At 44.5% G+C, this 27,471-nt stretch overlaps 4 protein-coding genes across 6 annotated transcripts; 1 reads left to right on the plus strand and 3 right to left on the minus strand.

Moving 5' to 3' along the window:
- Positions 1-324: 324 nt before the first annotated feature.
- On the minus strand, positions 325-2,239 carry fam89b (family with sequence similarity 89 member B). The gene is made up of 2 exons (XM_040180858.2): positions 1,516-2,239; positions 325-1,239 (listed from the first exon to the last, which is right to left on the minus strand). Exons 1-2 carry the CDS (start codon positions 1,750-1,752, stop codon positions 976-978), a joined length of 501 nt encoding a protein of 166 aa, XP_040036792.1. The 5' UTR covers positions 1,753-2,239; the 3' UTR covers positions 325-975.
- An 11-nt stretch (positions 2,240-2,250) lies between these two features.
- On the minus strand, positions 2,251-4,941 carry znrd2 (zinc ribbon domain containing 2). The gene is made up of 4 exons (XM_040180836.2): positions 4,649-4,941; positions 4,072-4,223; positions 3,877-3,961; positions 2,251-3,738 (listed from the first exon to the last, which is right to left on the minus strand). Exons 1-4 carry the CDS (start codon positions 4,662-4,664, stop codon positions 3,296-3,298), a joined length of 696 nt encoding a protein of 231 aa, XP_040036770.2. The 5' UTR covers positions 4,665-4,941; the 3' UTR covers positions 2,251-3,295.
- Positions 4,942-5,585: 644 nt separating this feature from the next.
- On the minus strand, positions 5,586-11,427 carry arr3a (arrestin 3a, retinal (X-arrestin)). Its single transcript, XM_040180814.2, has 17 exons — positions 11,189-11,427; positions 9,614-9,634; positions 8,923-8,953; positions 8,771-8,831; positions 8,632-8,676; positions 8,338-8,528; positions 8,032-8,091; positions 7,841-7,917; positions 7,615-7,750; positions 7,388-7,472; positions 7,237-7,309; positions 6,995-7,132; positions 6,791-6,874; positions 6,661-6,684; positions 6,514-6,563; positions 6,378-6,397; positions 5,586-6,071 (listed from the first exon to the last, which is right to left on the minus strand). Exons 2-16 carry the CDS (start codon positions 9,619-9,621, stop codon positions 6,393-6,395), a joined length of 1,068 nt encoding a protein of 355 aa, XP_040036748.1. The 5' UTR covers positions 9,622-9,634; positions 11,189-11,427; the 3' UTR covers positions 5,586-6,071; positions 6,378-6,392.
- On the plus strand, positions 7,082-25,949 carry mcf2b (MCF.2 cell line derived transforming sequence b). Of its 3 annotated transcripts, none has more exons than XM_078105214.1 (26): positions 7,082-7,209; positions 15,468-15,602; positions 15,807-15,923; positions 16,118-16,267; positions 16,390-16,514; positions 16,627-16,741; positions 16,834-16,953; positions 17,475-17,666; positions 17,793-17,984; positions 18,059-18,239; positions 18,547-18,635; positions 19,082-19,182; positions 19,337-19,403; positions 19,509-19,624; positions 19,783-19,852; positions 19,941-20,033; positions 20,231-20,323; positions 20,830-20,955; positions 21,065-21,280; positions 21,464-21,556; positions 21,663-21,741; positions 21,876-21,921; positions 23,154-23,320; positions 23,940-24,055; positions 24,288-24,400; positions 24,539-25,949. In XM_078105214.1, exons 2-26 carry the CDS (start codon positions 15,597-15,599, stop codon positions 24,618-24,620), a joined length of 2,865 nt encoding a protein of 954 aa, XP_077961340.1. In that variant the 5' UTR covers positions 7,082-7,209; positions 15,468-15,596; the 3' UTR covers positions 24,621-25,949. The 3 variants fall into 3 exon arrangements, with proteins under 3 accessions (XP_077961340.1, XP_077961339.1, XP_040036648.2); XM_078105213.1 differs by lacking the exon at positions 7,082-7,209 and adding an exon at positions 13,654-13,975; XM_040180714.2 differs by lacking the exon at positions 7,082-7,209 and adding an exon at positions 13,654-13,975 and having other exon boundaries at positions 23,229-23,320.
- Positions 25,950-27,471: the final 1,522 nt, after the last annotated feature.

The raw sequence follows: 27,471 nt of genomic DNA on the forward strand, positions 1-27,471 counted from the left end.
CGGCCAGATGGTTCATTATTATAAATAGCGAACAGCATGAGGCGGTCTACTCTAAACTTCACCCCCCCCCTTCATTCATTCCTGCACTCCACACAGCAAACGCCCCCCACTCTGCTGCTTTCAAACATGACCTCAGAGGAGGAAGGCCTGCAGGAGTGAGGGAGCTCCTTTTTATGGACAGTGTGTCCCCTGCTGGTCATATGTAGCAAGATCACCCCGTGATTTAGATTGAAATACAGGCGTATTGTGTCTGTAGGTCGTATTATTTATTGGCTTTTCTGAGGAGTGAGTGTTTGAAAACTACACGGATGACACTCAAAAAAGGAGATTATTAATGAGAATTTAATTACAGTTTAGCATGCTTTCACACAAGCGGAATTCATCCAAAGTGGCTTTTTGTCAAAGATTTGTCTTATTTTTATTCAGACTTGTTATGAGTTCTGTCGGTTTATAAAGCAAAATGTATTATGTCAAAAAAACACATCTGTATTCAACCAAGAGTGTGTTCCCTAAAGCACATCCAACGTAAAAGAGAGGTTACAGCAGCCAAGGTGATTTTTAAGACATACAGTGTAATCTTATTTATAGCTGTTAATGAAAAATTACGTGTGTTGGAGAACAATACATGATTTTTTTTTAAACGATGTATATATTTTGGAAAAATGTGCATACTGGGCCAAATGCTCATACAGACTGACATGTCAAGGCACTTTAGTCAAGACACTGAATGGCAGAAAACACAAGATTTCCTAAAATGTTTCACAATGCAGGGAGATGATCAGTCAGCATTTAACGCGCAGGTTTATTCCAATAAACAACAATAAAAAGTCCGAACAACCAGAGCTGTTGTGTCATTTGACCGCTTCGCAACCTGGACAGAGGAACAATGGTATTCAAACCAGTGGAAATGCTGCCGAACAGCATTAATTGAAAGTAAAAAGCCCAGTGACCTGTGTTTGTGCGTGCGTATCTACATCAGGGAATATGAAAGGAGTCTTTGATCCACTGGTCCCTGGAGTTGCTGCTGGGCGAAGGCAGAGACAAGGACAAAGTGGACGCAGGCTGTGAGGGAATTCCCGTCTCCTCCTCCTCCTCCTCCTCCTCCTCCTCCTCCTCGGATGCGTTATCAGCACTGAGCGAGGTCCCGGACAGGAGCGAATAGCCCTTGAACTCCTGGATGTCCTCGTGGAGAGACCACAGCTGGCACAACAGAGACATGTCGAGCTGACGCAGGCCGACCTGTTACACAAAAACACAAACATATTATTCACACACGAGGAAACTTCCATTCTCACTTTCTACAACATTGTTTAAAAAAAAGAATATCCTTTATCAACCTTACTTTAATTGTTTCAAACTCTTCGAAAAGGACAGAGTGGTGCGTTAAGATTGTTTATTTATAATAAGTGCACATTTTTATGAAGCAAAAAATAAAACTAAAACAGACGATTGCACAGAGTTTCTTTGGACAGAAACATTGGTGCGGTGTCCTCGATTACCCCCACTTCTCCTCACCATCTCTTTCCGCAGCAGCGCCAGGGCGGCGTCCAGTCCGCCGCCTCTGCCGCGAACGCGCGGCGCCTCTCCGCCGCCCCGGCTGATGTCGGCCTGGATGCGCGCTCTCTTGCTGTGCACCTTCTCGATGTCCCGCCACGACCCGCCGCTGGAGTTGAGGATCCCGCTCAGGCCTTTGGGCAGCGCGGGGAGACCCTCCAGCGGACAGTCCGCCGCGCCGCGCCCCGTCCCGTTCATCGCCGCGCCGCACGGCCGCCCCCCTGCGCGAGCTGCGACGCGCGCCCGAGAAAGACCCCTCGGATGCGCATGCGGTCTTATTTAAAGCGGTCTTTACTGCCTCCCTAATGGTACTCGTTCCCTTTTCTCAGCGGAAGCTGTTTTTAATGACTTAGCAAAGCTCGCGTTCGGAGCGGAGCCGCGCGCGGTAGATATTTGATGTCTTCCAGTTCCTGTCTTTGTTTTGGTTCCTTTCCTTTGTGTGGGAGTTCAGACACAGGCTGACTCCCCTCCCTCCCCCCTCCCCGGCAGCGACACGCCCCACTACGGTGGGTTTTTCGGGATGGGACTGTCCGTCAACAACACACACACACACGATTGGGTAAATTAAATAAATTAGAAAGAAATAAAAATTAAACCATTTCTAGTATGAAAGCGGTAATTTGTATCGTAACAAAAATATGCATAAAGTTAAATGTGGCTGCAGTTTGTCATTGACGGGACACATTTGAAACATTGTTGCAATGTACATGTTTATTGGTACTTTAAATGCTACTTAAACACAGCGTTCTCCAATTCAACCTTAAACCGTTGCGTTTTGCATTTGGCGCCCTCTTGTGGGAAGAAAGAAAACTTCAGAATGAAACCTCTCTAGATCAACCCTGAAGCTGGCTTTTATTGGATGTAAAGAGTCTATGAAGGTACAGTGCCTGGTTCATTTGCTCCAGATGGTTTTAACGAATGAACAATTTCGACTGACTTCTGAATGTCATACTCCTCTGAGCATCAAATGACCATCATCACCACCACCTTCGGGTATCAAATATATTTACAATAAAAACCTCAGAACTGCTCGTACACATTGAAAATCTGTAGCTAGATTGAACAGTAAATAGAAAAATGTCTTATCGGATGGCTGGTATTTTTTCAACAATACTCCAGCGGCCTGTACATTTAAATTGACCTTAAGTCGAGGACCATACTGTATATCACCATTGTACTGTTGCATTTGCAGACACACAATTCTACAGACATTTGGGCATTAGTTTTTGTTCGAATTTGCAAACCTTCAGCATTTTTTATATCGACTGAAACAGCAGAAAGCGGATGTTGTATCAATGTGGCGGAATTTTTAGGATTAACCAAAGCCAGTCACCTGCAGGAAAACATTAGCAGTCCTTTACAATAGATTATAGATCACGTCTTCCTTTAAAATGTTTGCGGCCAGATGGTTTTAATTTCATACCAATGACGAATGTGCGTTTTGACATGATGGGTACATACCCTAACTTACAAATTGTCAAATGTTCAAACATGTGTGCTTGGACATTTTCAGAAGCAACGGAACACAACATTTCTCTCAGCCATGGAAGTACGCCAACTTGAGAGCAGCTTGTGAACCTATGACATTTTAAATCTTGTTTTGAGTGCATTTGCTGACCAATTTTAAATTCAGTTCTATGCAAGGAGTCAGTCAAAGAGATGCTGCAAAGCAGTTGACCAGAGTCAGTATTCCAGGAGAAGTAGAAACAGCGCTCCAGGGTTCCAGCCTTCGCCATGCTGGTTACTGGCTGAGCTCCTTGAGGCTGCGCAGCGAGTTGGCACAGCTGGTGATAAGGCTGCACAGCTGGATACTTGATTCCAGCGAGGCCGAACTCTGCAGCTGGTTCGTGGCCCACCGAAGTTTGATCAGAACGGCCTCCTCAGCTTCTTGCAACATAGATTGAAGGGGCGGGTTCTGTGGGACCACCGGGGGTCGAGGAGGGGCCAGAGCAGGGGTGGGGGGAAGAGGGGCAGGAGAAGGGATAGCAGGTGGAGGCAGGAGAGCTCGCCCCCCTGCTGCAGCCCCCTCGCAGTGCTCCGGCCTGGGCAGAGGAACCAACACACTTGCCTGACTGCTGCTGCTGCTGGGGCCTCCGTTGAGTTCCGGGGCCTGGGACGGTGCAGTGGACTGGGCTGCGAGCTGTCTCTCCCTCACTTGGGACAACGCTGCCTGTGCATTCAGAGCTGAGGGGAGCACAGGAAAAAAAAAACAGGAGAAAAAGGGTAAGACTGGGACAAGCAGAGGGAGAGGAGCAGCCATGAAATAAGGAGACGTTGGGTGTATATTTATTACTCGTGTGCATTAAATATAGGTGCGTGTACCAGGATTGTCCTTGTCAACATCAGAGTCCAGCTCCTGACATGAGACGCAGTAGTTTTTATGCTGTTTGTCCTGGAGAAGGATTGTCTGGAAACAGAAAAAGAAAACGCGGTTCAACACGCATGATGGACGACTCCGTCTTTACAACATTATCGAGGCGACTACGGCCCACAGAGCAAAAGTCAACCTTCACTCACCCCACACACATCGCAGCACTCTCCCAGCATCCTGAACCCTTTGAGCAGGTAGTCTCCCATCAGCTTGCTGATTTTGTCTTGTCGATCCCTGCGAGCCTGGATCACCTTCATCTCGGCCTCGGTCGGAGGCTCCCAGTCAAAGTCTTTGTCATCTGGAGTCAGTGACAAAAGTGTTGCTTTAATTCCACTGCTCACACAATTCAAAGCGTTTTTGCCGTTAGGACAAATAACGTTATGTAACACTGCTGTAACGTGTGTGTCTGTTGACTGTCTTTTAGCCCCTTTTCAAATGTAGCAATGCGACTTTACAAGACTTTTGCACATATTAGAATATTTAAAAAATGTGTTAAGGACTGCCGCAGTGCTTTGCTAGAACATGATGATAAGCTAGCTAACGTTAGCAAACCAACCCGGCTAACATCGCCTGCACGTCAGCCAACGAACACTTAAAGTAAAAATAGAACTATACACGTTAACCAACGAGCACACGTGCGACAAATTACTTTATTGGAAATAGCACCGGTAAACTTTATACATGTCAAAGTTCGCTTGCTTATAAGATCATAACTTCACCAACCTCCGTTCAGAGCCATGTTGCTTCAGTGCTGCACGTTCTACGTGATGACGTCAGAGCTGCTTCTTCTTCGTCCGGCAGTCCGCCTCCTTAACAGTGCACTGCTGCCCCTCCTGGAGTCTCCCACTGCCTACTTTTATTTTTTTAAACTGGCCTCTACTGGCCTAAATGTGTAGATATATCTGAACCGCAGTGCCTCTAAATTCCTCAAAAAATGAATCCTTAATTAAAGATGATTTGTGACCACGTGTATCTCCTTTTGGATGTTTTTGATTATAGCTAATTCATAGAAGATCATTTTCGAGTATATTATTTATTTATTTTATTATGTCCTAATATATGCCACATGATATGTATTACACTATATTGGTTATAAATATGACGATTTATGGAACAGTCTATTTTATATATATATATATATTATTATATATATATATATTATTATAACTGAAAATTGCACTGCATTAAGTCACATATAGGGCTTTCAGGTAAGCTGTTTGATGCACTGGCCTTCCACCATTACCCTCCAAGGTGAGAAACAGACTAAGATAATAAAATAAGTATACAGTTCCTAGTGTTCCTAGCCCAGTGAGCGCATCAATCCTCTGCAACCAATAACATTTAAACAGATACAAATAATAAGACAAGAGATTCATTTTGTAATATTCCATATTGATATGAAGAAGGGAAAGCACCAAAATATGCTGTGACACTTTTTAGATTGCAAATTTGTGTGTGTGTGTGTGTGTGTGTGTGTGTGTGTGTGAATTCAGTCGTCCGTCCAAGTGAATTAGCACACGGTTGATGCTATCAACCTAATAGATAAAACAAATACCAGTTAAATCCAGGAAGGTGCTGTTATCTCACAGGCAAAAAAATAGAAAAATAAACAACAACATCAACAAAGACAGGAAGATAAACAAAACTTACACCACAACAATTTTGTTTTTACAATAGTTTTATTTTACTATGGGTTATTGGACCTGGCATCAAAATCCAAATCTGACACATTTTACAGAAAGGGAATAGAGCCGTTTAAAAACACGAAGAGACCACCGTCGTCCAAAGCATGGCGGCTTTTACAGGCTTCCAACTGAGTTCCCGGATTACTCCACCGGTACTCTGAAGTAAGGGGAAAAGGATTCTAGTTTTTTATGTAGGTACGGAAGTCTTTGGTGTCTAAATGTCGGGGACTATCTAACAGAATACCTAGTCTACAACTAATTGATTTAATCAAACAACAAAAACAATAAGAACAAAATCTGTGAGGGGTCAAAAGAGAATCAACTTAAGTTGCTTTGTTATTGTTTAATATGAGTTAATTTCATCAGTCACATCATTCTTCTTCTTTGTTTTGTGTTACTTCCGCTTGTCGCCTTCCTGTCTTTCTGCGGGTTTCTTTTCAACCTCCAGGGTAACATCCTCTCTGGGAAGAAGCAAACGCAAAGAGACGTTCAAAACTCATGTTCTATGTGGACAAAAATAACACAATTTGAGACAAATAATCTTCAGGTTTTTGTCCACCTTAACTGAACTCAACTTATATGAACCTCACACTGACTGGTTACAAGATACTGCATCAGAAAAACATTTAAACAATCATTTATGCAATAATTCCTCAAATAAATACCAAAATGTTTTTCCTACTCGGGAATTTATACAGTAAATCGGAACACTATGATTTCTAGGTGATATCACCAAAAATACAATTAAAAAGGGATGTGGTTCTTACACTGATGTTGAGCCTTTACTCTGATCAGTTTGTTAGGTGGGTTTTTGTGAAAGAGAGAAAAGAGAAGGGTCAGAAGATGTTATTAGATGCACTGGTATTAGCGAGATAATCTTTAATCTGAGTTATTAAAAATCACCTTCAGGTTTGGGGTGCATGAGCTGCAACGGCAGCTCCACTGTGACATCACTGCAGAGATAAAACACAACCAATCGGATCAATACAGGAGATTCACGATCCCGGCAAGCACGAGCTTTGCTATGACTGTAAATAAACCTTCACTCACCTGGAAGTGAGGCCGCCCAGCAGGCTACGGGAAGACAAGACAGAGTTAGTTTAAGTTTATTTCCCTTCTTTCCTTCCCAGGTTTCCAAGGTTTCTATGAACAAGATATCTCAATAGGATGAATCACTCACCCTCCTCCGGCCACCATGAGGTTAATTTTAATCTTGTAGGAAACCAGGATGCCCAACACATCTTTTTCAACACCCGGCCGCAGCCTACGGAGAATTACATTAAAGTGAAGTGTTATTTAAAAAATAAAAGATAAGACCGGACAAACGAGAAAAGTTACTCAAAGTACATGAACGCAGCCCTGTCTGCTCCATCGCTGCACTCACATAGTGGTGGAGGCCAAGTTAGTGTCCTCGTCCTTCAGTCGTCCGTCCAGTGCCAGTCCCCTTTTTTCCTTGTTTTCAGCCAGCACGGGGGTGATGCTCAAAGTGCTTTCGTAGGTGCTGTTGGGGTCCACTGTCTCTCTGCGGAGGATTAAACACAATCAGGCACACAGGAAGATGTGAACCTGCATGCTTGGCTTTGGAAGACTACGTTTACTGTGAGTCTCAGTTTTCTGTCCACCTACCCAAACTCCTGGTTGAAAACAGGCTTGGAGTATTTGTCTGCAGAGTAGAGGACGATGTCTGTGGTTTGCTCCACTAAAGAAGGAAACAGATTATTGCATTTTGCTCTCAGTAAGACATTTTACGTCTGTAGAAAAACTGTGTTTTTCTTACCGGTAATACTGAATTTCTTAACAGTTTTGTTGGTCTCGTTGTTGATTTTGATTTTGATTGGGATGTTTTCGCCGTGGAAGTAGAGCTGTGGTCCAAACCAGGAAAGAACCAGTCAATGGTGGGGAATAGAAGTACAGTAAATAAAGTCAGCAAGTCACCCGGAAACCACTGACAAACATTTAAGAAAACTCTCTAAACCGCTACTCTCTAAAGTTTTGCTACTGTACATCTTTCTCCAAAGAGGCCTCGAGGTGAACGGGCTTGTCGGACATCATGAAGCCCTTGCAGATATCAGCCTTGGGCCCGGCGCCCACCTGGGCCGGGGCGTACTGGATTTTACGAATGATAAGGCGAGCGGTGTCCCTGAGAGGACGAATGAGACAACGAATATTCAGAACGAGTAACACGGCAAACGTTTGCAAGGTGGCGATGACAGAACGGAAACATGCTCACTTCTTGTCAATTGTTTCGTCGGGGTTGCACTTGTCGTTGGCGAGGTACGCTTTCACCTCAAAGTCAACGCCGCAAGACTGCGAAGCAAATATGACACGTTAGCGACCACAAACGCGAGCGTGCCCGCATTGCACACTGCAGCCCCGTGCACAGAGAGGTGGGCGGTGTTTGCATGTTGGCGTGAGGTTCACCTTCCCCTTGTCTTCTGGTCCGGGCTGCAGAGAGATGGAGCATGGCAGGTTGTTGGGAATCTAGAGGGACAAAGAAGAGGCGTTAGCTTTATCTGCACAAAGAATAAAGAATACGCAGCTAAAACACTTAATAGGAAATAGTTGTGAAAGTTCGGGCAATATTTTTGGGCCTTTTTAATGATTCCATAAATTGTCACGTGAATTTAAAGCGGGCATAATGTGCCTGTGTGGAGCCTTTTGTAAAATAACCAACGCTCAACAATCAACGTGAGCAGAATGTACGCTTGTGTCTGCGTGATGTCATACCTCAAAGGAGAAAGGGTAAGAGTTGTCTCCGCACTTCTTCATCAGAGTGTTGTGCATGTCGGTCAGAGTGGGCTTGTGGCTCTCTGGGTAGATCTGGACCTGATGGATCCAGATGTCCTTCCTGAAGCACAGGCCCATCACATCCAGGTCGTCACTACCGTAGCGGAAGGCACATGCCAGCTGCACAAACACTGTCGACACACAATTCATTATCTCACTACGGTGTCCTGCATCTCCTGCATGACTCGGTTTGATAGTGGGTTTGAAGCACCGTAATGTTGCGGATGATGTTACCTTTCCTGCTTCCAAACTCTGATGTGTCCAGCTTGACCACGCCATCTGTTCATGTAAAAGTGCAGACGATATTATATATGTATCAGCCTCCCCGAGCTGCCGCGCACGCACACAAACATGCATTGAAGAGCCAACGTACCAACTTGGTCCACTTTGGACATGTGGTCCACATAGTCTCTCTTCCCCAGGCACAGGGTCAGCTGTCACAGCAAAGGGGAACAGTTGAGTGTTTCATTTTCCATTCATGAAAAACATTTTAAAATTACAATATTTATGAAAACGGCAACTTACCCCTCCACTTTTACTGGTCTTCTTGAAAACCCTTTAATAAAAAGAGAAACATCACTTTAATATAATGTTCATTTATCATTAATATTGTCATATTACTATTTTACTATTTGTATTTGATTATGTAGCTGCAGAACTATAGTTTTTGAATAGAACAGTCAACATGTAAGTTGCTTCGTATTGTAACTGAGTTACTGTCTTGATTGACCAGATAATACATTGATTAGTTTTGAGACTCTGAGAAGTGATGTTTGTTCCTTTGCAAGCACCAGAAGGGTCAGTAATCCATCATTCCCCTTTATCCAGTTAAGAGCAGCTAATTGGGAAGCAGCTTTACCTCACCGCGCCCGGATTGAAAGGCTGGCCAAGGTGAGCTACAAATGGTGTGGCAGGATTCCGTAATAGCTGATTACCTGTGACCACCTCTCAACCTGATCTCAACCACGCCTCAAACAACTCAGCTTTTGCAAACCTTAGATAAATACTTTAAAATTATTTGGCAATTCTAGGGGTAGGGTGACCCGGGTCAAAGTCCGTAACTTAACTGTAACTCCAAATTTCCAATTTAAACCCCTGGTGTAACATTCTAAAGATTTCTTTCGTTAATAATCACTATAATTTTGGTTGCTCTAAGCAGGTAAAGCTGAAGGATACCTTAAGGGAAAGGAAAGCACACAACAAAAACAACACTTACTTTGCCATTTCTGCAAGTGTTCTGTTCAAAGGAAAAACAAAAGAAATAAGGGACTTTAGGTTAGTACGAGGTCACAGTATGAATAGGAGGTCAGATGATAATGTCATTAAGACATTGATTGATCCCACATCCACTGTCTGTACGGACTGGATTTCTGATTTGTTTCGAGGGTTTATAAGGTTAATCCTTGGCGATAAGATTACAGCATCCGTGTAAAGGGCTACACGTCACGCGATTATGTCGCACGGTGTTCCCCTCAAACGCACCAACGGGGCCAACGGCTGCTGTTTGGACTGTTCAAGGACAGTCAAAAGGATAAAACCTGTTCAGTAACTTGCTGTAGTATAAATGGACTTATTTGAACACTAACTTTAGCTCTCTATAACCATATAACAAGGATTACCACAGAAAGGTCAAGTGGGCCGTTTGAACCTGGTTAATTGTTGCTCCTTCATGACGGAACCGTTTTTTCTAGCTTCTCATATCATCTGTCGCTTGGAGACTGTTTGGTCCTATTCCCTTTACTTAATATTCAGTACCAGCGCAAAGCCAAACAGACTTTCCTGTGCAGGAAAACACAGAGACTGCTTGGTTTCCAAACCAACAACGTGAATTCAGGAACAAGGGTCGCATGTGCATTTCAGCATCATGGAGAGATACTGCTCAGGTGCATCACTCAAGGACAACTGTGAAATATGCATAAAATGCTTACCGGCTCACTGCTGCAAGAACCAAATCATTACTTTGTTAAAACCATCAAGAACTATTACTATTACATAAATAATAGTTTATATTTCCTCTTTCCCAGTTACATCAGTTTAACACACTTGAAACGTAACCTTAATGTCAGTGCAGATATATATATGTTTAAAAGTAGGAGCAAATAGACTTCTACATGTAACCAATCCTCACGTAGGGCCGGCGGGCAGCTGCCGAGCGCCCGGGGAGCAGCTCGTGGTTCACTGTTTGGCTCAAAGACGCTTCCACGCGCAGGTGGCGAGAAGCAGGATCGCTTGCTGATCTTGTGATTACGCGTCGCGCCTTACTAGGCTGTTGTCAACGGATAAAGTGGCTGCGAGTTGTGTCTTGTATCTGTATTTCACACAGCGGAATTCTTTTCATGATTGACATTTGATATCAGTCCAGCTGACATCAGGGGTTGCAGTGGTGTTCTGCCTGTAGTCATTCTGCTAGATCAGCACATTAACACGCAAACCCTCCATCAACCATTAAGGGTCAACGCTTAGCAACTCTCGTTTAGGAAATCGTATGATGTGAGAGACGGAGGAGTAGGATTCAATTAGGATGAGTAAAGCCAATGTTGTTATGTATGTAATGTATGTTATCTCCAAAGGAGTTAACACAACACTGCTTTCAGCTTGAAATAGGTTAAGTTTCTGTCGCAACACTTTATCCTTCAGATATGAGCCCATGTCATTTTTTCATAAGCGTATTCTATCAAAGGAGTGAAATCGTGCCTCGAATTGACTAAGGGCAACAGCAACATGTGAACATAAGTAACAAGGCTAAATGGATCTATGCATCCATCCATCCATCATAAAGAAGAAGTCTTACCTGTTCTCAGTCGTCTTGGTAAAGTGTGTCAGAGGGGGAGTACGTTCTGCAATCGCTGCTCTGCCCTTTTATATGGGGTGTCTCTCGCTGAGCATCATTCGGCTTAACTCTTCCATTATTGCTGTGGATGCCTGCTGCATAATCCGGTTAACTCATCAGTGCATCCCTTTTTTTGGACTACAAAGGGTTTGCTAAATCATAGGGACAAACATACAACAACATGGTCGCCACGTGTCTGCGGTAGTAGTTAGGCCGATAATCCCTTTCGCACGTCCACAAAGTCCAACGCGCCTTTAATTTGGAAATGCTCAGGGTGACTGAGTTCAAGGCCCGTGCAAATGAAGGTTATTTGACCACAGAGGGCTTCTGGGGGTTTTAAGCTGTCCGGTTTCATGTTTTGCAAGATATGTTGATGTTGTATTTGAAAGAAAATTCCTTTATTGCTTTATGCTTAGAACATTTTTTTGCCTTTGACTGCACGTGATCACAAAGTTTATCAATTAACAAATGTCCAACACGATTCTCCAGCCAAAAGATGACAAAGGGAGGTTTATTTAACCCGAAAATATACAATAGTGAACAAAAGCTTTTTTCTCCAGTTCGCCAGATATTCTTCTCAAGGGATCTACAAATCTGCTTTAAAACGTAATTGTTTTACATTGTAAAACAACGGGGAAACAGCACAAATAAAAGGCATATAATATTTGTTGGTACTTGTGGAGCAGTGTGGAGATTATCAGTATTCCAATCTGATCTCAGCAGATTAAGGGCTCCGAGTCTTCTTATGGTGTGGATGATGGGAGCATCGGCGGCAAAGTCACACTAAGCTGACTTATTCAACAGTGTCTCATGAAGGTGTCAGGGGTCACCAGCATAATTCCCCTTTGACCTTTGAAACCCCGCAAATTCTTCAACAGATCGATTCTAACAAGCTTAGTCCGAAGGTCAAAGTCTATTCAACATCTCATCAAAGAAATCAAAGTTTTCCCACCGATTAATTAGTTCTGTCGTAGCATTAGTGTCTTGGAAAAGGGCTGAAATGACAGCATATTTCATTACGATGTGACAAATGAGGGCCAGAGACTTGTTGGCAAATGAATGGTTCAAATTGTTTTTTGGATTAAAACTATTCCTAAAAAGATCAAATCATAAAATGTATTAAAATCATAATTTGTTATTAAGACATGAGTAAAGCGGACAATGGGTCGCTGTGTTGCAAATGCACCGAGGTGCGAGTTCACACAATATAGCAGTTGATTTATACGTGTGGTTATTTCTTGCCTTAGACAACACAGTGCATAAGGAGGAAAAACAAAACACGAGTAGGGTCAGGTATTATTAGAACGAGTCACAGCCCTCCGTTCTAATCACTGTTTTGTCTGTGGAGCAATTAGTTTCCTGGAAATAGCGCGGCTTCTCTGGCTCGCACAGAGCCAAACGCAGTGTGACAAGGTGATTCCCTGTGCAGGATCTCCCCGAGGAGCACGTCACCAACCGACAAACAATTACGCACAAATGGAAAGCGATGCTAACATAATGACAACGTGTCGTGATATCACAACATGTTGTTTAGAACCAGTGTAACAAATCTGCAGAATTAAATCAAAATAGTGGAAAAACTTGAACTGAAACTGACATTTAGGGCAAGAAAGATGGTCAAGACAAAGAGGTGAATTTCCTACACACTGACATTAATAACAAATAATACTTCTCACCTCTCATTTTATGAACCTCTAAAAGTGCGTAGTGGCGTCTGTATCTGCAGGGACTCTGTATTAGTGTGTTAGGACATTTCTGGGTGTCTCTGACTTTGACTGCTGTATATACTGTTAATGGCACACTGGACTGTTTTTCGGCAACTGCGTTCAAGGGACGCCAATAGACAATTCCCACAGGACGCCTTTAAATAACACTACATCTGATGAAGCCGTTGTCCATGATAACGGTATCAGACCCTCACAGGCGTGATCAAACACATTGGTTCACTGCTACACTCGTATTAGAATTAAAATGATGATTTTAAAGAGGATCTTTTGCGTTTGCTGCTTGAATAGTTACGTTTATTCAACGTTATACAGGATTTGGAAGGTTTTCTTGGATTTAGGTTGTGGTCTCAGAGCTTTGGCGGTTTTACTGTCTCATAACTTATGACATTAGAACAAGTGGATCCAGAGCTGGGTTCAAATCTAAAGAGCGTCGAGCGCCATCTAGCGGATCCAGTGAAATAAATCCGGAGGTACAATCTCTCTTTTCCCTTCTGGTCCCACTAGTGCTTCATAGCCTACGTGTCCCGATTTAGCAACTACACATAACAATCCTCAAGTTAATAAACGGTTCAGACAGCTCGTCCCAGAGCCGAGAGTCCTAAAATATGAATACCACGAAATCACCCCGCAAACCCAATTCTATCCTCGCTTATTGGCCCGTTGACTAAGGAGATGGACATCTGTGCAGCTGCGGAGCGACAAACTTATTTGGGCTTTGACGTCAGGTAGGAGGACCATAACTCCCATCATCATCCCCCCTCATCCCCCCCGCCGGTCCGGAGGAGCATTGCGCCTGCTGAGGTGCGCACTCGCGGCGCGCCGCTCGGCCCGCCCGGACACTGCAGTCAGCGGAGGTTACACCGTCCCGTCGCTCCAACCGACACCGACGCCCCGCTGCTGACTTCGGGGAGGAGAGGAGAGGGGAAGAGGGGGAGGAGGGGAGGAGGAACCGGGGAAAGCGCCGAAAGCCATGGCCGAGTCCAACCCGCTACGGGGGTTTCCCCGTCTGCGCCGGGCCGCGGTAAGCACCGCTCGGGGCAGCGAGGAGGAGGTGAGGGTGGGTGAGGGGGGGGGAGAGATGCTCTGAACGGGGCGGCGAGGACACTGCAGCAGAGACACACACACACACACTGAGAACTGCGGTTCACCACTGCGACACTGTGCTTGGAGAAGCGCAAACTGCATCCAGAGATTGATATCGCCTCTCGGCGCAGAGATCCGATGGTCCGATGCAGATCGCACTTAAATGTTTAGAGGCTGTGTGCAGGACAATGACAAACGCGGTGTGTGTGTGTGTGTGTGTGTGTGTGTGTGTGTGACTGCAGGTATACAGAGCAGCATGCTCTGGCACTGCAGTGTAGCCTGGAGAGTTTTTAAGTTATGTAACAGATTTGGGGAATATGTGTGAAAAAAAACATTGATGCCCACCATCTCCTTGTTGGAATGCTATCGTCCAATAAAAGCTATGAGGAGGATGGGTTCATATTGGCGACGGATGACTTTGCTATGAAAAGGCTGCTGTAGAAATGAAGGCCCGTGTGAATTGGAGGCGAAACGCGTCTTTGTGTTTTTGTGAGGTCAGCAGTTTACAGTATAAAAGTTGTGAGTATTAGAGCACAGGTGAAGGTGCACGTGGGCGACTGTGGGTGAGTGGACAGCATGGCCGTCCCCGCCCCCCCCCTGCTAACCTTTGTCCTTGGGCAAGACGCTTAACCACAACATTGCTCCTGTAGTGTGAATGTTAGTTTCTGGGATGACACTGTGTATTGGAGCTCCTGTCATCAGTGTGGGTGAAGATTTAAAGCGCTTTGAGTGGTCAGAAGACTAAAAAGCGCTAAACAAGCACAGTCCATTTACCCGTTACCACATAGGTGCAGTGCACCTTCCCTCCTGGTGAAATAGTGTCAGTGATTCCTCAGACTGTTGGATCTGTGCTGATGAATAATACATGTGGGGTGGACAGGGGGTATTCTGAGGAGAGGAGTTTGGACTAAAAGGTGAGGAAAGAGTCCTCATCGTGATTGTTACTCTGCGCAGTCGTCGTCAAGTTTGCGGTACTGTCAACCGCACACAACTGCAAGTAATGTGAGACATTTGGTCATCGCGCCACTGTGCTCAATACGCAGGTAAACACAAACATGGACATGTTGTGTAAATAGCAATAATGATAACACAGCTCAGGCAGAAGAGGGAGTCCATGCGAGGCTCCTCAGCGTGAAGGAGAGTGACGAGGGAGCCTGTGGGAGGAGCTGACTGTCAGAGAGCTACTCCCCGATCGACACGGAGAGAGGTGCTGATGCTGTGTTGAGCTTTCCTACGACACCTCTGACTGACTGCACGACTCCTCTCATCCTGTGCCGTAACCAGAGGATGAAAACACAGACGTCAGTCTGGCACATTGCATGTTTCCCCTGAAGGAATCCATGGTTTATGTGTCTAATTATCTAATGATGCATGGATGAATAACATAACATTTGGTGATAAATGTTCCTGATTCCCAATTCCTTCTTCAGACTTCATTTCCAGGGAATCTGCACTTGGTGTTGGTGCTCCGCCCCACCGGCTTGTTTAGCTCGGCCCCCAGTCCGTCTTCCAGCACTGACCTGGGCTTCCGCTTCAGCCAGGATGACTTCCTGTTGAAGATGCCGGTGAGAAGGACCGAGGGATTTCTTTCTTCACATGACTCGACTTTATTCACCCGGGCTCAGCACAATCCCGTCTCCACTCCACTCCACACACACTCTTCCTGTGTCCATTTTGAGAAGCAGTAGATGCTCTTCTCCTCTTTCCTCTAACTACACGCTGACAAACAGAAAAAGTATGAAACATGATGACGTTTGACTGGATTTTAGGTGGTGATGCTGCGTTCAGTCGGTGACCTGCTGCGATACATCGATGAAAACCACCTGACAACAGACTTCACGGCCAAAGTGGAATACTGCCAGAGTGACTGGGTCGTCCTCCGAACGGTACCTTCTTCTGTCCCATGTCAATACGAATACAAAGACGTGAAATATGTATAAATCCATGTTTGCACACGTTACTACCTCCCTGAAAATAATATTCAGAGGAGCTTTATTTTTCTTCTTGTGATAATTTGGCTAAAACTACTCAATTTGAATTAGAAGTGTGTGTGTGTGTGTGTGTGTGTGTGTGCGTGCAGGCCATCGAGACCTTCGCAGTGACGGTGAAGGAGATCGCCCAGCTGCTGCAGGCCTTTGGATCGGAGCTATCTGAGACCGAACTTCCGGATGAAGCCAATGCCATCGAGTTCCTTCTGCACTCCCACACGCACCGATACAGACAGATGAAGGTCACCACCCCCCCCCCCCCCCCCTCCCCACCCCCGGCCTCTCCGCTCGTTCCTCCCTCGCTCTGTATCTCTGTGTCTGCCAGTGCTTTTGGATTTAATTTCTCTTTTGCTTCTTGTTTCAGGACGACATCCGGAGCGTGCAGAAAGAAGGGAGGCTGCTGCTTGTGAACCTGGAGACTGTTAAGGCCTCTAAGAGAGACGCAGAGGAGGAGAGGGACCTGAAATCAGACATGGACACTGTTCAAAGGTGCAGCTTCTGCAGAGAAATGGCTTTGGCACGAGACAACTTAAAATAAGTAGAGATAGTCCTGACAGAAGTCGTGAACAAGTGTGTGTGTCTTTGTGTGTGTGTGTTTCAGACTCCTCGCCCAGCTCAGAGACATGGAGGAGGCGTTCGATGGCTTCTTTGAAAAACACCACCTGAAGATGCAGCAGTACCTCCAGCTGCTGCACTACGAAATGAGCTTTCAGCAGGCGAGATGATTGGTGTCTGTCATATTAACCCTGGCTGCACGTTGCACTGCTGTGACAGTTAACTGTGTGTGTGTGTGTGTGTGTGTGTGTAGATGGAGGAGGTACTGGAGAGAATCGGTAAACAGGAGATAGACATTGCCTCCGTGGGGACCACGGTGGTTCAGACTTCACAGCTGCTGACGGACCTGGAGATGCTGGACACACACGCTCAGGTCACAAACAAAAGTCACACAACAAGCGCACGATCACAGTCTGAAGTGTCGAGAGCAGAATGCTGTGTAGCAGTGAGGGAACAGTTCAATTAATAACCAGAAATGAGTCAGCATTTTTTGCTCCTCTGTTTTATTTTTTAAAAATACATTTCCCATTAGAAAGACTACAGGGCGCCTTCACAGCCCCGTTGTGTTTACAAGCTTATCTGACGTAGTGTCATTAGTTTATAAGGTCAGGTTTTCACGTCATTAAAAGTGACGGTTGTCTATGAAGATTATGTTTCCGGACAAAATGTATAAGAATATCTCAGTTAATTTACTGCAATAATCAAAAATCCAAAGAAAAAATCCCATTGGCTTTTTGTCGAGGTCATCAGTGTGATGTTTGATTCTGGGTTTGCCTCCAAAAACAGAAAAACCTTCCTATTGAATCCGGTTACAGACAACCATGATTGTCATGAAGACCTTTTGTGGGGACATGAAAACCAGTTTAAAGCTTCATGTCTTTGTCTTTGTCTCAGGAGGAGATGGCCCGTGCCCAGGTGGTGATCCTGCACGGCCACCAGTTGGCCGCCAGCCACCATTACGCCCTGGCGCTCATCGTCCAGCGCTGCAACGAGCTGCGACATCACTGTGACATCATCACTGCCGCCATACGCACCAAGCGGGCCTCGCTTACCCGAGCGCGAGACCTGCTGCTCCGACTTGAAGGGGTAAAATTTCTGTCACGGCAAACAAATAAATAAGACTTGTGCATGTTTTGTTTTGCTCGCTCTTTTTTCCCCCTGCAAGTTTGAGCAAGAAAAGCATGATGCTTGTGTGTGTCTGCGTGTGTGCAGGCCCTTCGGTGGTGTGACGACGGCGCCTATCTCCTGGCCAGCCAGATGGTCGACAAGTTCCAAACCAGGGAAGGTGCCCAGGAGGCACTGCAGTACCTGAGCTGCCACCAGGAGAGGGCGCCATCTGCACTGAAAAACAGCCAGGACATTCTAAGCCTGGAGTTTGAGGGCATACTCACCCCGCAGCTGCAGGTAACCTCCCGCTGCTGAACACCAATGCCAGCTGATCCGCCCCTCCGCTCGCTTTACGCCTCTTTTCGTTCTAGTCCCAAATCGCCACGGTGACAGAGAAGCTGAGCGCCGTGCAGTCGATGATCAGAAACCGGGAGCAGTGTCTGAGGAAGCTGGCGGACGTACAAGTCAGACCGATTCAGCTGGTGGCCCCGAGGCCTGAACCCGACCAGGCCTCGCAGCGCTGCAAGTCACCCCTCTTCTCCCCCAAACATGGTACGACCCCCCCCCCCCCTCCACTGCTCCTCATCTATTGCCTAAACTGCTTTGCTGCACTTATTTTTGCACTATGGATTTGCTTTCATGGTTTGGATTATTTCTTACTATAGTATTATATTATGATACAGTTATCTTAACTTCACTCCTTATAAGTCCCACTTCTCCTCTCACCATCGTTGCATTTGACATGTAGAACCGTGGTTGGTTTTCTATTACACACCCAATGTACAGTATATAGTGTGCATTTCGTCTTTGCTCAACTATCGCTAGTCGAATATGTGTGCATCCGTGATTCTCCCCGCAGGCGTAGACTTTAACGTTCTGAACTCCAAGTTCTCCTTTGACTTGCTACCCGGCAAAAGAGCCGCGAGGAGGAACAACAACCAACGCAAGGTGTGTGAGTGTGTGTGTGAGTGTTTTAATAACCGTAAAATAGATTGCAATTACATTTTGTACAGACATTCATGGTCCTCAGAGGATCAATCCTAATGGTTTTGATTCCTGTGTAACCAGTAGGTCCACGCTTGTGTTTTAGAGCAAAACAACTATTGAATAAGTTATAAGTTTAGAATTTTGGTCCACACATTCGCACAGACTTTAGGGGGAATTGTAATAACGCTATTCCTTGTCATCGAGCGCTATCATTACTTCAACTACTTGAGTTTGTCCAATATATGTGACGCTTTGGTTTATGATTCCTGCAAAACTAATGATACTCCCCCCTGTGTTTAGTGTAAATGAGCAAAGTTTAACGGCATAACGGTATTAATAAAAATATGCCCACTTCACTAATGTGTCCGAGGCTCCAAGCTGACAAAACATGTGGTGTGTTTTGTCAGATCGAGGTTATGCATGACTTCCAAGGCAACCGCAGCTGCCTGTATGGCTCCACCACGGAAACCGATTCAGAGGCAGAAGACAATCCAGAACAGGTCTCACGGTACGCAATCTCTGGAAAAAAAAAAGCTGGACCTTTTACTCTGATTTCCCCTCCTATTTGTATGCCTTGTTCTCTTTCCACGGTTGCAGTGCGCGTAGTGCTAAGACGTCGATCATCTTTTCCTAATTTCTTCTCTTATTCTGACTTTTACTAGTCACATCATGAAGGAGCTGATAGCTACAGAGAGGATCTACGTGGACGAGCTGCTCTCTGTCCTTCTGGTGAGTTGATTTTAGATTACGTTCACAGCATTTTGCGTTTCCTGTTTTTAAGTTCTCTGGTCATGTCATCGTTTTTTTTTTAAATCTCCTCTCCCGTCTCCTCAGGGCTACAGGGCAGAAATGGAAGACCCATCCATATCTAATCTTCTTCCTTCAGCTCTACGCAGTCAAAAGGACGTTCTCTTTGGCAACATGCCAGAGATTTACCAGTTCCACAGCAGGCAACTCTCACACACACACACACACACACACACGCACACACACACACACACACACACACACACACACACACACACACGCACACACACACACACGCGCAAGCTATCAGAGAGTTGTTTTCATGCAAATCCAATTTCCTTTTGTTTTCCTCTCCATTTAGGATCTTCCTCCAAGATTTGCAGGGTTGCCTGGAGACACCAGAGAGGGCGGGGACTTGCTTCCTGCAACGGGTAAAGAAACCACGAGGAGAATCATTGGAACTTTATGTGAAGCGGTGCGACATTAAATATCAAATCGTACATGTGTTTGTGTGCGCAGAAAGTGAAGTTCCAGGTGTATGAGCGCTACTGCCAGAACAAGCCCTGTTCTGAGTTGCTATGGAGACAGTGCTCCGACTCACCCTTCTTTAAGGTAGTTACATACCGTGTGTGTGTGATTCATGATTCAACTCATTGCAACATGATCATAAAATAAAAGTCTTCAGGATTAGTGTTGACAGTAGACTTAATATAAAGATTGTTCTTAAATCTGTTGTGTTTTAGAACCTGATGATGTTTTTTCAATTATGCCTTGTTCGTTTAGTAAAACCTCTTGCTCTCACTCTGCAGGAGTGCCAGAAGAAGCTGGACCACAAGCTAGGTCTGGACTCTTACCTCCTAAAACCAGTCCAACGTCTCACCAAGTACCAACTGCTCCTCAAGGTTTGGTGCATCTGAGTCAGAGATGCAGCATCAGACAATCACTTGCCCGCCGAAGAGATCTAGATTTTAGGTGCAATTGCAATTTTCTGTGAAGGCAAATTGTTTTTAGCTTAACTGTGGGTTTTTTCAGAAAACCCTAAAATGAAGATTTTGCTGCCTTGATACAAAACCTGATTCAAGCAATTAGCAACTCTTGATTAGCAGAGCGTCTCTTTGCTGCAAAGTCTGTTTGCATTTCAAAGTTCCGGTCTATATATATATTTAATAAACACAATCATATTGCCTACAAGAGGACCCATGCCAGCCAAATGCTAACATCACATTACATTACGTATAATTGGTTGCCTGCAATCAGCTGGACAAAGGGTCAATGGCACAGAGACCCAAGCAATGGAGACATTTCTACCCACGACAAATCACATACACAACAACATCTACGCCCGCAGATAAGATTAGTTACCCTGTAAACCACTGACCTGTCCTCCCGTGTCCCTGTCTTGGGTCAGGAGCTGTTGAAGCACTGTACGGAGGAGCGATACCGCTGTGAACTGCAGCAGGCTCTGGACTCCATGCTCGAGCTGCTGAAGTCTGTCAACGACTCCATGCATCAGATAGCCATCACCGGATACCAGGTATACCAACAATACATGCACGCGTTGGGGAGTCGAAAAACAAATGTTGTGTTTTGTGTGATGAATTTCTCACATGTTGGTTGAGTTCCTCCTTCCACGTCTTTCCCAGGGGGACCTAAGCCAGCTGGGCCGAGTGGTGATGCAGGGAGGCTTCAGCGTGTGGATCAGCCACAAGAGGGCGGCGGTGCGCATGAAGGAGCTGGCCAGGTTCAAACCCATGCAGAGGCATCTCTTCCTCTACGACCTCGCTCTCCTATTCTGCAAGCGCAGAGACGAAGACACTCACGAGAGGACCCCCTTCTACAGCTTCAAATCCTGCCTCCGAGTAACAACACACCATAAAGTCACTAATGCAACCCAATTCAACAGCCCTCAATATGAGGCGTACCTTGTCTTTTTGTTGAATTATACTGCATATTATTGGCGATATAGTGTAACAAATGAATAAAGAGTCAGTGAGGAACACAGCTGCCCAGCAAATGTAGTTACCTTTTCTATCTTTCTGTAGATGAGTGCAGTGGGAATCACAGAAAATGTGAAAGGAGATGTGAAGAAATTTGAGATCTGGTACAGTGGCAGAGAAGTAGTGTACATAGTTCAGGTATTTTATCTTTTCATTTCTCTATGATATCACTTTCGGTGTGTGTACCGTTAGTTCCCATAAACCTCTTGTGCTTGTGGTCTGTGTTTTTTGTGTGTTTGTCTAGGCTTCCACTCTGGAGGTAAAAGTTGCCTGGCTGACAGAGATTCGAAGAATCCTCACCAACCAGCAGAAACTGTGTCAAGGTTTCTATTAACGCTATAATTAATTCAATGACATGTTTCCTCCATTTTTCGACAGCCTGATTTTATTTTAGTTTAAACTTTTATTAATGTCAGGCTTTGCCAATACGTCTCCTTTGTTCCTTTGCTTTTCTCAGATGAGGCTCCTTCTCTTCCACTTTCAGACAACCCACTCTCTGACAGGTGATTCACTTCGCATGGCCTCCAATTCGTTCTCTTTGTCAGTCTATGACCTCCGGATGTGTGGTGGTGGAGATGCGTCGACTCACTGTTAGTTATCGAGAGCACTGGTTCTCAAGGGACGTATGGAAATGGAGCTTTAACAGAGTGTCGGCAGGGATGCATGTGTGTTTGTGGAGTTTTTGAAAGTTAAACTACTGTTCTGTCTACTGATGCGAGCATGTCATCAATTTGATAAACGACTGAATTGTCTGAGGTTCACAATTGTCATTGTGTAGGGAAATGATCAAAACTAACAATCCACGTGTCCTACTGACAAGTATTTATTATGTAGAGAAAGCCTGATATAGCTCATTCACTTTGTTCTATTGTCCAAAAGGAATTCTAAATAATACGTCAATGTCCCAATGTTCCTCCATCACCATGAATACAAGCGCTCTACTATTTGGCCGATACCACATACAACATATTGCTGTTGTAAAAATAGCAGCTCATTAATTGGGCGATCATCTGCGTCTTAAGCCCCACCGAATGCACTCGTTCTAATGAATGGAGAAGCATTTGTTTAGAACTACAGCGCCCAGCTGCTTTGGGGAATTAGTCTTCTGGAACATTAAGAAGAATAGAGAAATTGACGAGCCCATGTTGCTCAGATGTTTGAGTATATGTATTATACATACATATATGTATTATACATACATATACATGGGACTATCCTGTTCAGAGAATGTTTTGTTGGGTTTTTGAGACTTACAAAAAGATAAAATATGTGGCTTTTTGTACGATTTATGTATATGACCTAGTCTGGTCAAATAGCATTTTCAAGTAATTAAAGTCTGTCGGCCGTATAAATATAAAAGGTTATAATAATATTTGGCACTTTTGATCAAAATAAAATGCTGATGTGATAAATGGCTGTAAAGAGTTTGCAGCTCACTGGAAACAGAGCTCCGGGGAGGCAGATGGCAGATTATTTGCAGATGCCATTAAGGCCTTGTATGTGTGCAGAATACTGTGTACTTTTTTCCATATATTGCAGTGATCTCTGATATTGATTGTTGAATCAGACGCTGAAATATATGTGATGTGTAAACTTGATGGAATGCTGTTTTAAATTGACAGAATGCGAATGATCTCGTTTTGTGATACCATGTGGATGCTGTTGTTGTTGTTGTTTTTTTTGTTTGTTTCCGTCTGTTGCCGTCGTGCCTCGTTCCCACGGCGACGCGGTTTAGTGCATCAGAGATGTGTGTGTCGTGGGGCGGAGCGTCGGTGGGAGGCTGCTCAGCGTGTCTCCCTGTTCCTCACAGCTCCTCGACAACAAGTTACAGGCGGCGAGGGGAGGAGTCAACAGACCACAGCCCCGCCCACACCGAGCCCATAGTGCACTCACCTCGACGCAGTGAGTTGCTGGGAGACATTACCCACAAAATACACACACACACACACACACACACACACACGGCATTCACCTTAACATTTTTACTACGTACACAAATTACTCCCCAAACGTTCTTTTGAAAACCTTTTGCTGTTTTAAAGACCGGTTCGTCTTCCTTTGATGGATGTTAAGTGACGTCGCAGAACTTAACTGTGACATTGTGTTTAAGGGCAAATCTGTGTTGTTGGGAGTGGAATAAAGAACCCCCTCAAAATAAAATGTATGAAACGTAAGGCATGAATAAATGCTTCAAACCTACAATAGATAATAATTGACATTAAACCCTTGGGGGCAATGATTTTCTTTTCTTCTTTTTTACAGATCCTAGTGGTGCTAACTTTAATGCCAGCTGGTTAGAAATATTTGTTGCCCTGAACCGGTACAATAACTTGACTAGTGTTTTGTTTTTTATTTAAACACACATTTATTTACATTTCCCTCTTTCACGAGCGTCCCGGTGAGACTAAAATACGTCTTTGTGACGGCTGTCCTCTTTTCACAGTGAAAACACGTAAATCATGTCGATATCAGTGACCAAAAAGTGTACAGCACCACTGTTTTTACGTCTTGTCGCCCGCAGCCTGGCCGGTTCCTGCCCACTCGGTGGCCATCTGTGAGGGTCTGGAGGACTGGGGTGCAGCTACGGACCTCTCGAACTTATCGGACTCGGACGAAGAGGATCAGCCAGCCCCCCTGGTGAGGGTTTACTATTCATAACGCGATTAGCACAGGATAAATGATGTGTTGTTACGTTTACCAACACTCTGCCGTGCTGCTGTAACAGTTACTTACAGGCCACAACGAGCGCCATTGGTTGGCGACACTAGGTGTAGTTTTGCATAAACCCCGGTGAGCTCGACTTTGACCGCTCATTTGTCGCTTCAACTTCATCTGGGCGGCGCTGTTCTTGTCTTCTTTTCTGCCCCAGGTGGCGGGCAGGTACAGGGTCATGGTAGAGAGCAGCATGGCCAGCACTGATGACATCATCTTTAACTGCGGCGATGTCATCCAGCTGCTGAACGAGGAAGTGTCGGGAATGTGGTAAAATATTTTTTTTCTTTCAGAAATATTCAGTCTTGAATTGAGTTGCCAAACCTGGAAGTAAAAATACGAAATTATTTATATTAAAATAGTTGCTTTTTATGTTGTGCTTTTGTGTTTGTGTGTGTTTAATCGCAGGGTGGTAAGAAATGTGAGTCGTGGGGAAGAAGGTCGTGTTCTTCCTGAGGACCTGCACAGGATTCTGGGAGAGACCTGCTGAGAGCCAATCAGAACAGTAGATAGATGACACACAGTCTGATCAGAAAGGGAGTCGTGACACTGCAGAGATCAGACCATCAGATTGAAGCACATCAGCCGCACATTTTACTCTGCCAACTACTGTGATATTTTCACCCACAGAAGGCTGTAAAATCCAGAATGGACCTCTGAGCCTGTGTAAATGCAAAGCACCTATCTGGGACCTTGTTTTCCAGCTGTAGATTATGTGGAAATGGGGTTTTACTGGGAAATGTTGAACTTTTATCGGACAAGTTTTATCATTTCTATTTTCTTATGAAATGTGACTGAAATCATGCACATTAGCATATCATGGATGTTCATGTGCCAAACAGCTGAGCTAATTACTGTGGCTTCTTTTTTTTGCATAAAACAGACAGTAATGGAAATAGCTTTACTTTGTGGAGTTGTTTTCAATCATTTCAAATCATTTTTACAGCAGCCAGCTACGTCATTATGCATGTCACCAATCGCCATGGTTACTCCGACTCATACAGGCAACAGCAGACATTTACCAATCATTGATGAATGTACGTGACAGGATCAAGAACTAAGGACTGAAGAAATGTTCAGCTTATGTGGTGTTGGTGAGGGGAGTGTATGTGAAAATGTAATTGCTAAACCTCTATAGATAATCTTGCCTTACCATAGGTTGAATTACTAGCATTTGAGAAAGGCTATATTCTATTTAGCCTGGTTGTGGTGCACGATGCCTCAGTGGGAGCAGAGCTTCCATTAATATTCATTATTCATTTTTAGTTCCACCAGTTCTTCTCCTTATATCACAAGAGAGGCGTTTCCTGTGATGAAAGGTGTATTGACGCAGCACTCTGTCAGTGTGCTAGCTGAGGAAAGTACTGCAGTGCTTATGCAGGATAAACATTGGCTTCGTTGTTGCTTGTTGATTCAGTGGTTTACGGTCAGCTGTCACACACAAATAGCGATACTACAACAGTGAGTACAACTTTTCATGAGTTGTCTTTTGCTAAGGCTGATAATCTTATTTGTGTCCACATTCTTCCTCCAATTTGTCTTCCATCAAATGAATGTCGTTCTCTGCTGCAGCGGTCATCGCCATGGAGATGAGGCTTTGTGTGTCTTCTTGTTTGCTGCTTTGTGTAATCTCTGCACATACCCGCTGCTTTATTTCTGTCTGGATTGCTAGTTAGCGAGTTATGCTCAGTGTTATAGTAGTGACAATAATAGATTAGTATTGAATTATAGGTGCCTGCTGAACTATTACGGTTACACTGGATTACTACATGTTCAGGGATTTTGAATTTACAAGAAAAAAACCCGTTTACCTTTAAAACTGTCTGGGCAGATTTTCTTTACACTAACAGTTGAGCAGCTTTCAAAGTGTGGACAGAGGCTATGAAATGACTTTTATTTGTATGTGCTTGAGCACAATCTCTGAGAAAAATACAGTATATCATTTACTTAACTCTGGACATATAAATGATTAATATATGCTTAATGATTAATATAAATGCACCTCTGAATGCTGTTGGTGACACTAAACTATACATTAACTGTAACCCAGAATACACTTTTTCACCCAGAGTGAAACACAGGATATAATGTAACATCAGATGTGCTAATAATGGTCAGGCTTCAATAGGTGTTTTCCACAGTACCTGTACTTGGTGATTGCTAATTTTGCTCATTTTTTATATTTTGAATCGTGTGAATCATGTATTATATTGCCCATTTTCCTAAATATAATCACAGGATTATTCAATTTGATTCAAGTAGACTGCTGTGATTGCTTGTCTTTCAGCGCAGCCACAAAGCCTCACAAAGTAAACACACCCACACAGGTGTTTTTCACCTTATTTGCCTAATAAGACCTTCACGGCCTTGTTGGTGTGTGCAGACTGTGACTGGATTCGAATAGTCCACAAAAAAAATCCTCCTAACCAGTTTTCCTTGACCTCTGTGGAAAACGTCATGAGGTCAAGGAAAGACGGTTAGAGGAATTCATGAGGAGTTAAGGAAAGATAACCGCGGCGTTTAGGGAATCAGGCGCCACTTTCATTAAGCTCCGTAGTTCTGATGCAGCGTTCAAGCTAAAATCTCTCCAAAGAAGTGCATCTTAGTCCGTGTCGTTACAGGAGTCATGCAAACGACAAAACCACCAGGGTCAAAATATTACTTATACTTACTCAAAAGGTTGCAATCTAAACTAGCATTGCTAACCGGTTACTCACATAATCTGCGTTTCTTTGTCTCGGAGTCTCCTTCACGCCTTCATGATCCACATCACATGGTCACACTAGAACTGTGTATTTCAGGGTTGGAAACGTATCTTACGTTCCTCAAAATAGACCTATTTTCACAGCACGGGTTATCAATGTGCCAATTTACCGAGGAGGGCACAATTAATCTATTGTAGATTTCTCTGTGGTGATTCAGATACAATCAGCACCTGCGTGGTGAGCAGGCCAGGCCTCTGCGCACCTACACAGTCCCGTTAACCTGGTTGATCGGACCTCTGGCTCAGGACTGTGGGGGCCACACGGACGTCTTGGTCGGTCTATTCTAGATCCACTGGGTTGAAAGGAAAAAACCCCACTGTGGTTCGCTTCAGCGTTAGCAAAGTACCGATGAACTGATTTTTTGCACTCAAAGGAGCCGAGAGTATCGCTACCACTCTGGTGGAGAAAACAATCTGGCGACGAGATCCCTGGAAGCCGGGGTATTTTATCTGTTGATGGAGGTCTAATGATCCACAGGTGAGGAGCCCAAATGCCAGCTGATTGCAGCCACACACACACACACACACACACACACACACACATACACAGAGAACAACCGGGAGTAGAGCCGGCGTC

The sequence above is a fragment of the Gasterosteus aculeatus genome, chromosome 7, assembly GCF_964276395.1.
Source record: "Gasterosteus aculeatus chromosome 7, fGasAcu3.hap1.1, whole genome shotgun sequence".
Lineage (NCBI taxonomy): Eukaryota > Metazoa > Chordata > Actinopteri > Perciformes > Gasterosteidae > Gasterosteus > Gasterosteus aculeatus.